The 13,291-nt window shown below is 35.1% G+C and overlaps 1 protein-coding gene across 3 annotated transcripts in view; it reads left to right on the top strand.

Annotated features, from left to right (window-relative positions):
• Positions 1–13,291, top strand: part of SBF2 (SET binding factor 2) — a 220,791-nt gene that overhangs the window by 172,660 nt on the left and 34,840 nt on the right. For all 3 annotated transcript variants that reach the window (XM_026706467.2, XM_026706466.2, XM_087921093.1), the window contains 9 exons: positions 2,528–2,790; positions 2,891–3,063; positions 3,314–3,387; positions 4,226–4,421; positions 6,597–6,724; positions 7,707–7,882; positions 8,574–8,719; positions 8,802–9,000; positions 12,744–12,940. In XM_026706467.2, coding sequence (XP_026562252.1) covers positions 2,528–2,790; positions 2,891–3,063; positions 3,314–3,387; positions 4,226–4,421; positions 6,597–6,724; positions 7,707–7,882; positions 8,574–8,719; positions 8,802–9,000; positions 12,744–12,940 — 1,552 coding nt within the window. The remainder of the gene's footprint in view (positions 1–2,527; positions 2,791–2,890; positions 3,064–3,313; positions 3,388–4,225; positions 4,422–6,596; positions 6,725–7,706; positions 7,883–8,573; positions 8,720–8,801; positions 9,001–12,743; positions 12,941–13,291) is intronic.

Here is a 13,291-nt window from a genome sequence, read left to right as displayed (position 1 = left end):
ATTAAGAAAGCTCACCAGTGCCTCTTCTTCCTGAGATTACTGAGGAAGAATCACCTCTCCTCAGCTATTCTGACTAATTTCTACCACTGCAGTCGAGAGCATCCTAACTAACGGTATCTCAGTTTGGTATGGAAATTGCACTATAAAAGAAAAAAAGGCATTACAGAGGGTGATGAAAACCACCCAATGCATTATAGGGATTCCACTTCCTGCCATTGTGGACATTCAGAGGAAACAATGTCTGCGTAAAGCCCGCAGCATCGTTAAGGACCCCTTCCATCCAGCCCACAAACTGTTTACTCTTCTTCCATCTGGGAGGAGGTTCAGGTGCCTGCAGTCTAAGACCAGCAGGCTAGGGAACAGCTTTTACCACACAGTGGTTTCCTTAACAGATAACAGATAATCAGAGTTGGAAGGGACTTGTAGGTCATCTAGTCCAACCGCCCACCCAAGCGGGAGACCCTACACCATTTCTGACAAATGGCAGTCCAGTCTCTTCTTGAAAGTCTCAAGTGATGGCACTCCCACAACTTCCAAGGGCAAGCTGTTCCATTGATTGGTTGTTCTCACTGTCATAAAGTTTCTCCTTATTTCCAGGTTAAATCTCTCCTTGTTCAGTTTCCATCCATTATTCCTTGTCTGGCCTACAGGTGCTTGAGAAAATAGCTTGACCCCTTCCTCCCTGTGGCAGCCCCTCAAATATTGGAAGACCGCTATCATATCTCCCCTGGTCCTTCTCTTTACTAGACTAGCCAAGCTCAGTTTCTGCAACCGTTCGTTGTATGTTTTAGCCTCCAGTCTCCTAATCATCCTGGTTGCTCTTCTCTGTACTTTTTCTAAAGTCTCAACATCTTTTTTATAATGTGGTGACCAAAACTGGATGCGATACTCTAGGTGTGGTCTTACTAAGGCTTTATAGGGTGGTATTAGTACTTCCCTTGATCTTGACTGTATCCCTCTGTTAATACAATTTAGGATTGCATTATATATATATATTATATATATTATATATCCTTGCTGAACTCCTCAGTTCGTTTGTCCCCACACATATGCTGATGCTTCCCTTGATAATATATGATGTATTTTGTATAATTCTCTGTGCATTTGTATTTATATTCAATGTGTCCATAAACATTTCGTACAGTTGTATATGTTCATATATGTACAGTCACATTTATCTTTGTGAGCTCATGTACATACATTTTGTTGTGTTTTCCATTGACATATTCATGGATGCCTTGCATATTTGCATACATATATTTATATTTTAACTGTTGTTTTGCACTTTTGGTTGGATGCTAACTGCATTTCATTGCCTGTATTCATGGCAATGACAATGAAGTTGAGTCTAATCTAAATCTAATCTAATCTAATTTTTCCATTGCTGCATATTCTTCAATTTTGATCTCCCAATCCTCTGTTGGCAGCAATATTTCTCTTTTCCAAAGTTGTACCAAATTGATTATTGCTGCCATCAGCATATAATTTAATAAAGTATGATGCTTTTCAGTTACATTACTTGAGATCACACCTAATAGAAATATTTGTGGTTTTAATTCAAATTTTATGTTCAAAGATTTATGGATGTTTGGTGCATTTTTTCCAATACTTTTGAGTCTTTTTGCATAACTATGACATACGGTAAAATGTTCCTTCTTTGTTGTGGTATTTTCAATATGTATTAGTCATGAATTATCCATTTTGGCAATAATTGAGTTCTATGCCATCTGTAAAATATTTTGTACCAATTTTCCCTCAAATTGAAGTTTGGTATAAATTGTGTTGACTTGTTCCATAGTTCTTCCTATTGTTCTACTGTTCTTTAAAGTTCTGCATTCATTTTATCATACCATTTTTTACTAGTTCATTGTCTGCATAAGCCATTCATAAAGAAACAGCAACTTTATATCACAGAGAAAAGGAGGATAGTCCATAAAGAAATTAGACTTGAATATGCCACTCTTTTCATAGTGTTCAGAATCATACAGTATATTGCCATGTATTCTTTGGGAATCTGTTAAAAATAATAGGAATAATATTTTTTAGTTTTTTTATGTTATTGGATGTTATGCTTTTACTGGGTCTGATCTTGAATGTATTGGAAAATGGAATACAACTTGAGATGGGAATTTGGGAGGGAAAATCTGAATAGCACAGATATACCAGATTTGGTATAACCTAAGCCAGTGCAAAGTAGATATGAAAGCAGGATTGGATTTGAGACTTGGAGTATCACAAGATCCTACCTGTGAAGGTCAATGACTATTGGAGTGACAGAGAAGCTGCATCCCAGTATCAGGTCGCTTTCTGATTTTCGTTCCCTTGGAAACTTTGTGTTATTTTATTGTGGCTTATGTTTATATTTTTCTATTCCTCAGCACAGTGCTTGAATATATTTGAATATATCTGCCTAATTTTTTCTCACTTTGATTTTTGATTTTATTTATATTCTTGTTTCTTGTTCTAGAGGAGGAAAACATTTTAAATGTTGGAAATAAAATCATATTTAGCTATTTTTCTTTTCCAGGAGAAATTTTCTGAAGAACATGGGCAAGAAAAAACTGCCATGGACTTGGCAGCTGAGCAGTTACGTTTGTGGCCAACACTTAGTAAAGAGACTCAACAACAGCTGGTACAAAGTGAAGAAAGCATGGTCTTCAGCCAAGCAATTCACTTTGCCAACCTTATGGTGTATCTTTTAGTGCCATTGGACACCAGTAAAAACAAACTGCTAAGAATGTCAGCTACGGGAGACTGGGAGAGTGGAAGCAATAGCATTGTCACAAATAGGTGTGTCAATAGAATTCCCCCATCATTACAATTAGTTGTCATACAGAGTGGTTTATTTTCTTACTGATATGGATTTAGCTTACTGGAATTGCTTTCTTAGCATTGCAGGCAGTGTTGCAGAGAGCTATGATACTGAAAGTGGTTTTGAAGATTCTGAAAATAATGATGTTGCCAATGCTGTGGTGCGCTTCATTACCAGATTCATAGACAAAGTTTGTACTGAAAGTGGAGTTACACAGGATCACATCCGAAGTCTTCATTGCATGATACCAGGTATGAGGAGCCATGTTCTTGTCTTGAACTCCTCTAATAGGGAGATATTTTGTTCTGTCCCAAAAAAGATAATCTTATACTGGACATGGGTGTTCTTTTCAGGTGGAAATTAGAGTTTGTTAGTCTAATTTTAGTTACGTCTAAACTGTAGTGGGTTTTCTGGAGGCAATTTTTAGACTGCATAAAATATTTTGTTAGTCTGTTTTGTTCTTGCTGTATTATGCTCATTTGGGGTGGCATTTATTCCCAGGAATTGTAGCCATGCACATTGAGACTCTGGAGGCTGTCCATCGAGAAAGTAGAAGGTTGCCACCAATACAGAAGGCAAGTATTTCTGTTTATACTGCTTTATAGCTCTGAGAAATACAACCAATTTGACAGCCTCAGCTTTCCTTTTTCTAATGTGTTTGATAACATTTGAAAAGTTCAAAATATTCCTAGAAAATAATTTCATCAGATAAGCAGCTTTTATATAATTATGTGAAACACACACCAGAGAAAATACTGTAGCTCAGCCAAAGCTCGAAGTAAAACAAACTGCTCTTGTACGTACACAGCTGCTTATCATCCATTATATGCTGTGACCCAGCTTTAAATCAAGGAGCAGTTTAACCAATAAAGGTTTTTTCTTTAGACTGGAGAGTAATTAACTAATCCAAACCTTTTCTTACTTATCCTTAGTCCCAGTAGCACTCCAGACTTCTGATCATGAATAACGAGAAAAGATATATAGAATAGAATAGAACATAATTCTTTATTGACCGAGTGTCATTGGACACACAAGGAATTTATCTTTATAATGTTCTAAGAGAGGGGAAGCAGTGGTTGCCTAACCAATATAAGTTATCCCTTCTTACAGGGTTCTTCTTACAGGATTCAAATAAAAAAGGGAGATGAGTATCCTGTCCCAGAGGATTATTAATTTTCTGTAGGTGGAGCATCTCTTCCAATTTAATAAGCAAAAATCTGGTTATAGAAAAAAAATTGCTCTAGAAGAAATCTTCCTAGGCTACACTGAATTTGCAGAAAACATTCAGTCCTGCTCTTTCAAAAACTTTATTATATTTTGTAAGAATCATAGCCAAAATGTATTATTTGAAATTATATTGTATTTGTTATGTTGCAAGTTTTTTAAAAAATATATATATATCTTTGGGTTCAGCCCAAGATTCTACGACCAGATTTGCTACCAGGGGAAGAGTTTGTGTGTGAAGGTCTCCGTGTGCTCCTGGATCCTGATGGCAGAGAAGAGGCAACTGGAGGTTTGCTTGGAGGCCCTCATATTCTTCCTGCAGAAGGAGCTTTGTTCCTTACTACATACAGAGTTATATTTAAAGGCACCCCTCATGATCAACTAGGTATGTGCTGATAAGAAGGCCCACATCTAAATATCACAACATTATATTTTCAATGCCATGGGAATATTTTACCCTTTTCCAAGCAATTTTAGATTGTATCTATATTAGGACTATATTAAATTAGTATGTTTGTATCAGGGGTGGGATTCAAATTTTTTAACAACCAGTTCTGTGGGCGTGGCTTAGTTGGTGGGAGTGGTCAACTCAATATCACTCACATTGAGATGCGCATCTCCTCGCCTGGCCTCTCATGACTGTGGGGATGCTGCAACAGTCATAGGTGTTAAAAATGGTTATGTCACTTTTTTCAGTGTCATTGTAACTTTGAATGGTCACTCCACAAAAGCAAAGTACCAGCAAAGGAGGGGAAAAAAGCTCCAGAGAAGTTCCTGAGACAAGAAGTCTAGTCTGCCAAGAATGTAATAAGGGTTAATGGAGAGGCAGTTTCTGTAAGCACCACCAGAATGTTTCCTTCCTGCCTTCCTTACAGGATTAGGCCAGTAATTTCTTCTAACAATCGGTTCTCCGAACTACTTAGAATGTTAACAATCGGTTTTAGCGAATAGGTGCGAACTGGTAGAATCCCACCCCTGGTTTGTATCTTTTGCATGTACTGGATGTACGGTTTTCTTCTTTCCTGTCCTGTGATTATCTATTTTATCTTTCCCCTTTTCTTGTTCTGTCTGTCTCACACACATATACACACATACACACACAAATCATTTTTGATATTTCACCTTCATAATTACAAAGCACCATCTCCTAGCATATGCTTATTTAAGTGAATATATGATTGTAGAACTAGTAGTTGTTAGCCAGCAACCATTTCTCTAATCTCAAGACAGTTAAATATACATCAAGATAATAGAAAGTGGCTTGCTAATTTCCTTCATTCTCAGACTTATATATTGAATTTCCTTATGATGGCTCGGATCATTTACAGATGTTCTTTTTTAAACTTGTCTGGTTACATTATTTAAAATAAAATGAAAGCTTAATATTTATGGCTCCAAAAATAAGGGATTTATTTTTTATTACAAGACAAGGAAATTGATGTTAAATATTTAAGGAGAGTGCTATCCACCAGGATTCCTTGTACTCCCTAATAGTATTTTTAGGGAATTAATAAAAAGTATACTATTTCAAAACGCTATGAGAATAGTGTCATGAACAAGCACAGAAACATTTATCTGAGGTATGAGAAAAATAACATCATTCCTTGATTAGCGTTACTGTTATTTAAATGTAGCTGTACCTTTCTGAGGATAAACATTCTATTGTGCAATTTCTGTGGGTTTTATAAAAATAAACTCCAATTATTTCTAGACACCATGGAAACAGTGGTAGAAATGATTCATCAATATTTTTCATCCGTGCTTAGAATGAGAAACAGTGTAGTAATATTTCTACACTCAAAATAATAGGGATAATTTGTACTGGCATGGCTGGGACTGATGTTCACTATTTTCCTAGCAAATATATGCAGGAAAAAAACTTTCTGTGATATAACAAATAACAAGGGTGACATCACTGGCCTTGCAAAATTGTTAAAAATGATGCAGGAAATATACTGCATAATTTAAAATATATGATCTTTATCAGGAGTGCTGCTGCAATGCCTTTTTTTTCATGAAGTAGAACTAAAAATTGCATCTACAGTTCACCTAGCAAAGCCAGAAGGATTACGTCCAGACAGATTATTTTGACCCATGAGACAGGAAATACCACAAGCAACTATTCTTGTCTCTTCTTGTCTTGTCTGCTAGATGAGACTATTAGTTTAGCTGACTAAAAATAGCTACTTCCGGGCAGCAGAAAATATCAAAATAGTAAAGGTACAAAATTCACTAAAGGTATAGAAATAGCAAGGATCAGTATTCTTGACTCTATCATATCTGGTTTGTCTGTTGATAAATACATTTTTTTTTGCAAATACTAAAGAAACTCTTTTAATAAATATTAAGAAAATGGTGCAATCATTAGAAGTATGGAGAGTGGGGGGTTTAAATAAAAAATAGATCAGAACTCTAGGTGTAATTTATCTGTTGTTAAGATTTTCATTCCTTTAGCCTTGGCATAGGTCTTTTGTGTGGTCTGACTTCCTCATGTATGAATACGTCTTCCCAGTTGCCTTACTTGATCTATGATGCAATGTTTCTCTCCTGATATTCTTAGTTGGAGAACAAACAGTTATTCGGAGCTTCCCTATTGCTTCAGTAACAAAGGAGAAGAAAATTACCATCCAAAATCAACTTCAGCAAAGTATGCAAGAAGGGCTGCAGATCACCTCAGCTACCTTTCAGGTAAATAGAATATAAAAACCTCATAGATCAGAAATTCCCATTTTGAAAGTCCCATTTGATTTCAAAGGCCTTTATTTTGTAACTACTATGGATACCTTGAAAGAGAAAGCAGAATATTGACCAATTGATTTATGTGCCAAAGTGGTTTTTAAAAAGTTGATTGAAGTGGACACTTGCCCACACAAAACATTCTGCCTGCTCTTCTTGCCTTTTTGCTCCTGCTTATTGTCCTGAGCAGAACTGACAACATTCTCCTAAGATATTTATTAGAGAAAATATAAAGAGACCAAAGAAATGAAGTATAAAACTTACTTTAAAAGAAAGATAATTGATAAAAGATTCTCTTTCCCTTTGTTATGTTACAGTTCAGTTAGTTTATAGCACAAATGATAGGCACTACAGGACAAATTGTTTCAATGAATCCCTAGGAAACAGAAGCTGAGACAAATTCAACATTGTACAATGTTAACACACGTAATCCTGCAATTTAAATGCTTATTTATGTTTAGTTGTCTACAGATTCACAATAAGAAAATAGTTTGCTTGGATTTACACTGAAACATACAATTTGATCCGAGGTGCTTAAACCTTCGTATGCAATTATATCACTCCACACATGGGTTTTTAAAAGTGGGTGAGAAATAATATAGTCCTATTATAATATATAGTTCTGAAACAATCTATTCCTGCTATACCAAAATATATTACTATATGACTTTAATTGCTCCTTTTAACTATAAGTTTAAATGTTATTAATTATAAAAAAGTGTTAAAAGTAATATATTTAAAACATGTTATTCTAGTTGATTGACATGCACTGTATTTTTTAAAATGATGTATTAAGACTTAAAACTTTATAATGATGTTTAACTTAGCAATAACTTTTCCTATTGCCCTAATACTGAATATCCTAAAATCTCTTTATCTTTTATATTTCAGTATTTATGTGTTATTTTCTCTCATTACATCTTTTTATTTGTAGCTGATCAAGGTAGCTTTTGATGAGGAAGTGAGCCCTGAGGTTGTAGAGATATTTAAGAAACAGCTGATGAAGTTTCGCTATCCTCAGTCCATCTTCAGCACTTTTGCTTTTGCAGCTGGCCAAACAGCACCTCAGATTATCTTGCCAAAACAAAAGGAGAAAAACACTTCCTTTCGGTAATGATTGCCCCTTTGATTTATGCGTCACATTTATTAGAAATATTATTTCAGTGTAGAAATATAGAGCAGCATGATGGCCTAGTGATGAAGATGCTTACCTCCTACTCAGAAGATTGAGAGTTCAATCCTAGGTAGTGCCAGAAGTTTCTCTCTCAGGGTGCAAACAAAAAATATCTTCTGCGAACTCAGCATAGGTGTCAGAAAGGGCATTCAGCCAGTAAATGCTGAGCTCCATCTAGTCACTCCAGTTCTACCCCAAATAGGGACTACAGGATTGTAAAAAAGAAAAAATATAGTCTTAATTTTAGTTGATTTAGATTTTACACCATGCTTTAACAAAGGAGGTAGTGCCATATATTTGAAATGAAAACCAAATTGTAGTGAAAATGAACAAGTAACATAATATGAACACGTAATCAACCCACACTTCTGTATTTCTGATTATTGAAGGAGGAAATGCAGTCTGTATGTATATTTAAGGTACCCACATGAAAATGGTTTGTGAAAGCTAAACTCGTGGGCATAATAGCACTAGTTCTTTCTGTTGGAAGGCACGAGGGCTCCATAGTATGCCACTCATTGAAGTAAAGCTTAGCAGACCTATTTGGGAAGAAAGAGGAGAATATACAGTTACTAGCATTCTCTTTCAGCAAAAGTACATATATTTTTACCTTTTTTCTAAATTTAGCACTCTTTCAAAAACAATTGTAAAAGGAGCAAAACGTGCAGGGAAAATGACAATTGGCCGGCAACACTTACTAAAAAAAAAGACAGGAACAATCATAGAGGAAAGGGCAAATCGTCCTGGATTGAATGAAGAAGATGATGTCTCAGGTAATATTGAAGTCTCTTTTTTGCCACTGTCTTGTTACACAAGTCACAGTATGCTAAGCTAGTAAAATTATTGCAACTTTAGTTTCAGATGACAGTGAAATGCACACAAGCAGTACTTTGAAAGCATCAGAAAAATCAACAATGGAGCAGCTAGTGGAAAGAGCTTGTTTTAGAGACTATCAACGTTTGGGGTTAGGAACCATCAGTAACAGTTCTTCACGTTCAAAAACAGAATACTTTCGAATAACAGCTTTAAACAGGATGTATTCCCTTTGCAGAAGGTAAGCCATCTTAGTTATTAAAATAGATCTAAGTTATATGACCCACTTATCACAATTTTTAGTCTATATTGCAAATGGCTGAAAAAAGATTCTTTGTGGAGGTAAGACTTCTAAAACAGAGGGCTTGCTTGTAAAAAATACAGTATCAAATAAAATACGAAATAAAATTCCTGACTTCTGCATATTGGATTAGGAAAGAGAGTGCTTCAATTCAGTGGATATGATATGATATTAATCTAATTGGACCCTTATATTTCTAAATGAGAAAAAATTTAGTTTGTTGATAACTAGATTATCATCTGCGTGCAGTCATTCATGAGATATCAATATTTAAAAATCATTTCATCTACAATTCATTTTCTCATTGTAATATTAATCTAATTAATGAACAAGTAAAACATTTTAGCTTTTAAATTTTTTTGATAGGTATATGCACATGTAGAAGCTAAAGTATACATAGAATATTGAAAATTATGGGGAAGTTATGATTCCTAGCACTTAGTAACCATAAAGACTGCTCAGTAAAAATGCCAGAATATTTTTTATTTTTTGTAGGCATTTGGTTAGATGTTCATAATCTTCTCATTACAACTATTTAAACACTACAGGCTGGATTCAGATGGATAGTTTAGGAATGTTAGCAGTCACTGAGTGTTTTCCCTTTATAAGCATAATAGTCTAGTGTTGTGCTCCCTTTGTACATTGTATCCAGTATTTAACTACTATAGTTCTGGTTTTGTTTTGTTTTTAATTAGTTGACAGTGGCTTACCAGGGAGAAGAGAGATTACTGCTGAAAATGGATCACTGCCCTAGTAGAGGTTTTTTAGAAGTTTTTTCCTCTCTATATTTTGTGAGAACTGTTCTCAGTTACAGGGAGCAATCTTTTTTAACTGCCTATCTATATAAAATACTGAAATATTTGTTATCAAATTTGTTTGTTTTGCATCCAGGAACTTTCATTCTAGAATAGTTTCATCCATGATTGTGGTGTTAAGTCTGTGTATGTGTGTGTGTGTATTTGTGTGTTTCTGTCTGTGTGTGAGTGTGTGTGGTGATAGAATGATAGCTCACATGTAGCTAGAGATTGAAAAGTTGGGTGAAAGAAAAATTTGGTATTGATATAAGCGGGCAAAATAAAGCAGAACTTTTTAAAAGAACTGCATGAAATAGACTAATATTATTAAGATCGAGTTGTCTGCTAACAATGACTTGTGAAATCTCCCACAGAACTCCCAACTTTAGGCTACAGCAACATAAATGGCTGAATGAATTGAATTGCAGTTGATCCAGAAAAAAAATGGCTTGGTTGCCCAAGAGACAGCATCATGGAAATAAACGTTTAAGAGTTGATGTTGAATAGAGACAAATACTTAATGTTTAATTACAAGGGGCCCTTGAGAGATGGATGAAGAGGGCCAGAGTTTCAGCAACTTCACTAGTATCTTTATTCCTGTTCCTCTTCCTTCAGAATTCTATCTCTTCCAGGAAGCCTACATATATGAATTTATTCAAATTAAATAAGATTTATTGTTGTACATTTTCCTTACAAATTATAACACAATTGCTGACATTAGTTGTGCAAATGGCATCTTAGGCAGATCGTTTATACAATGGTGCACATAAGAAGTCTCCAGTACCAATCATTGGAATATGAAAAAGAAAAACATCCAGTGAATTTTACAACCACTCTTGGGAATATACTACTTTCATAAGAGCTTAATTGCTTTATTTTTTTAAATTGTATTTAATGTGCAAGCTTGTGTTTCTGTATTTCCAAAACATACAGATCATCAGAAATATTTTAAATGTGTTTATTTTCATCTATGCACAAATGACCACAGATACTTTCATCCAAATTTGTCTTATTTTAAAATGTTCCAAACTCTAGAATCTTGTTGGAAAACTTGAATAAAACTTTTCAGCTGAATATTTTTTTTAAAAAAGTTATATAATCAGCTATTTGTATACTACAGTGTTAAATAGATTTTGAGGCAAGCCAGAGTTCATTTCTTCTCAGAGCCAAAATATTGATTGCGTTTGATGTCTCACATTTGAAATAGCTAAACTTCTTCATAGAAACTAAGTATTTATAAACAGCTAGTCATGGACAAGTATGAAATGTACATGTTTTCTTTATTGGTTTCTGTAGTGACTGTCTTACTTGCTAAAGATGCCTTCTATAATATATTACTATAATTATAAATAAAATAATATAATTAAACTGTTAGAGCAAAACATTGGGATAAAATTACCGGGCTAATTCAGCAGAATGAAGAAAAGGACCCTTATGTGTTCCAAAGAGCATGAGTCTGTAAAACCATTGCATTAAATTATTGTTCTGATAACCTTTATTTTAATACTTAATCATTTGTTAGGAATTTGTGCTGGAAAAAACTGAGCAAGCATGACCAAGTTTCCTTCTTTTTAACTGCTTATCACACACACAAAAATCCTTTCCTTATTTTGAACTTGCAGAATTGAATACGATCAATAAAGACAGCTATGCATTCAGCTTTGCCCATTCCCACATCCAGAGAATTAGAATAGAGCTGGAAAGGACCTTGGAGATCTTCTAGTCCAGCCCCCTGCTCAAGCAGGAAATCCTATACTATTTCAAACAAGAGACTGTCCAGTCTCTTCTTAAAAACCTCCAGTGATGAAGCACCCACGTCTGAAGGCAAGATGTTCAGTAGTGGGATTCAAAAATTTTTACTACCAGTTCTGTGGGCGTGGCTTGGTGGACATGGCAGGGGAAGGATACTGTAAAATCTCCAGTCAGAAGTGGTATTTGCCAGTTCTCTGAACTACTCAAAATTTCCACTACCGGTTCTCCAAAACTGGTCAGAACCTGCTGAATACCACCTATGAAGCTGTTCCATTAGTTAATTGTCCTCATTTTTAGGAAGTTTCTCCTCAATTCCAGATTGCTTCTCTCCTTGATTAAGTTGGGAAGAAATCTAAGGACATTTGGCAATTATACACACAAGGCACTTATAGTTGAACCTATCACCTCTTTCCTGATTTGGATGAGTAAAAATTAGTGGAGAATTTCATTGACTATAATTGAAAAGAAATCCTAGCATCTCTGATCAGCATTAGCTAGGTTGGAAAAGAAAGAGATTGGCAAGAAATTGGCAGTCAGAATTTTTGGCAATAATTAAGCAGTAATTATTGGCTCTTCCCAGCCAATGTTCTGTGAAATACTGTATATTGATGCTCTGTTTTGTAAAGGAAATAATGGATTAAAAATAAGCCATTGAAGAGTGACAAAAAGCTTGTTTTAATATTGATCCAGTAAAATGATGACAAAGTTTAAGAATGCAGTTTTTTTTCTTGAAGTTGTTTACAATGCAGTATATATTTTTAAAAGCTTATTGGGTGGGGAGATTTATAAACAAGAACACCGCCACCAACCCAAACAGATTTTAGATGGTCCAATGAATGACTCTGGGCTATGGCAGATTTGACAGGAAATGACCCTAGCGTGGGAAATATCTGTTAAAACAGATGTAAGTGATAAGTTGATATGTTAGGTGTTTTTTTGGGTTGCTGCCATTCCTTTTTGGTGTCAGAACAAAGGTGTTTATTAGCTGTTGGAGTTTTCAGATGTTCTAAGTTCACATGGTGTTTAATCTGCTGTTATACTGGACATTCAGCAGGAGAATTCTGCAACAAAAAGTCACCTTAGTTTTTCTTTATAACCAGTTCAATTGTATGATCTCCCTTTTTCACTGTGTTCCAGTTACCCAGGACTGTTAGTGGTACCCCAGTGCGTACAGGACAGCAGCCTGCAAAGAGTAGCTCGCTGCTATCGGCACAATCGCTTGCCAGTAGTGTGTTGGAAAAACTCAAAAGCAAGTACATTCCTGTTTCGAGCTGGTGGTTTCCATGGGAAAGGAGTTGTTGGCCTTTTCAAATCACAAAATACACAATCTTCAGGTGAGGTTATGTCTTGTATGAATTATCTTGTAGAATGTGAAGGTGTTTATATAATCAGTTGTTATTACATTGCGCCAATCTTTACAAATACTTTGGGTCTTTCTAAAAAAAAGTAATACTTTATCCAAACAAGTGCCTCCAGACTTAACCTCCACACAGGCAAAATACAGTGGCAGTTAAAATGCACTTGGAGGGAAGTAGAATGGGGAAAATTATCTCAGTGTATCATGTATCATGGAACCTACATCTAATAAATGCAAAATTATTAAGTTTCTATCTTGTTATAACTTTTAGGAAATAAGAGAAAAATATTTAATGTTTAACTCATTTTTGAGCTTTATGTCTGTTCTG

This window comes from Pseudonaja textilis, chromosome 1, assembly GCF_049901715.1.
Source record: "Pseudonaja textilis isolate UNSWEBS1 chromosome 1, rPseTex1.2, whole genome shotgun sequence".
Lineage (NCBI taxonomy): Eukaryota > Metazoa > Chordata > Lepidosauria > Squamata > Elapidae > Pseudonaja > Pseudonaja textilis.
The sequence above is the reverse complement of the archived record's forward strand: the minus strand, read 5'-3'. Positions and strand labels throughout refer to the sequence as shown.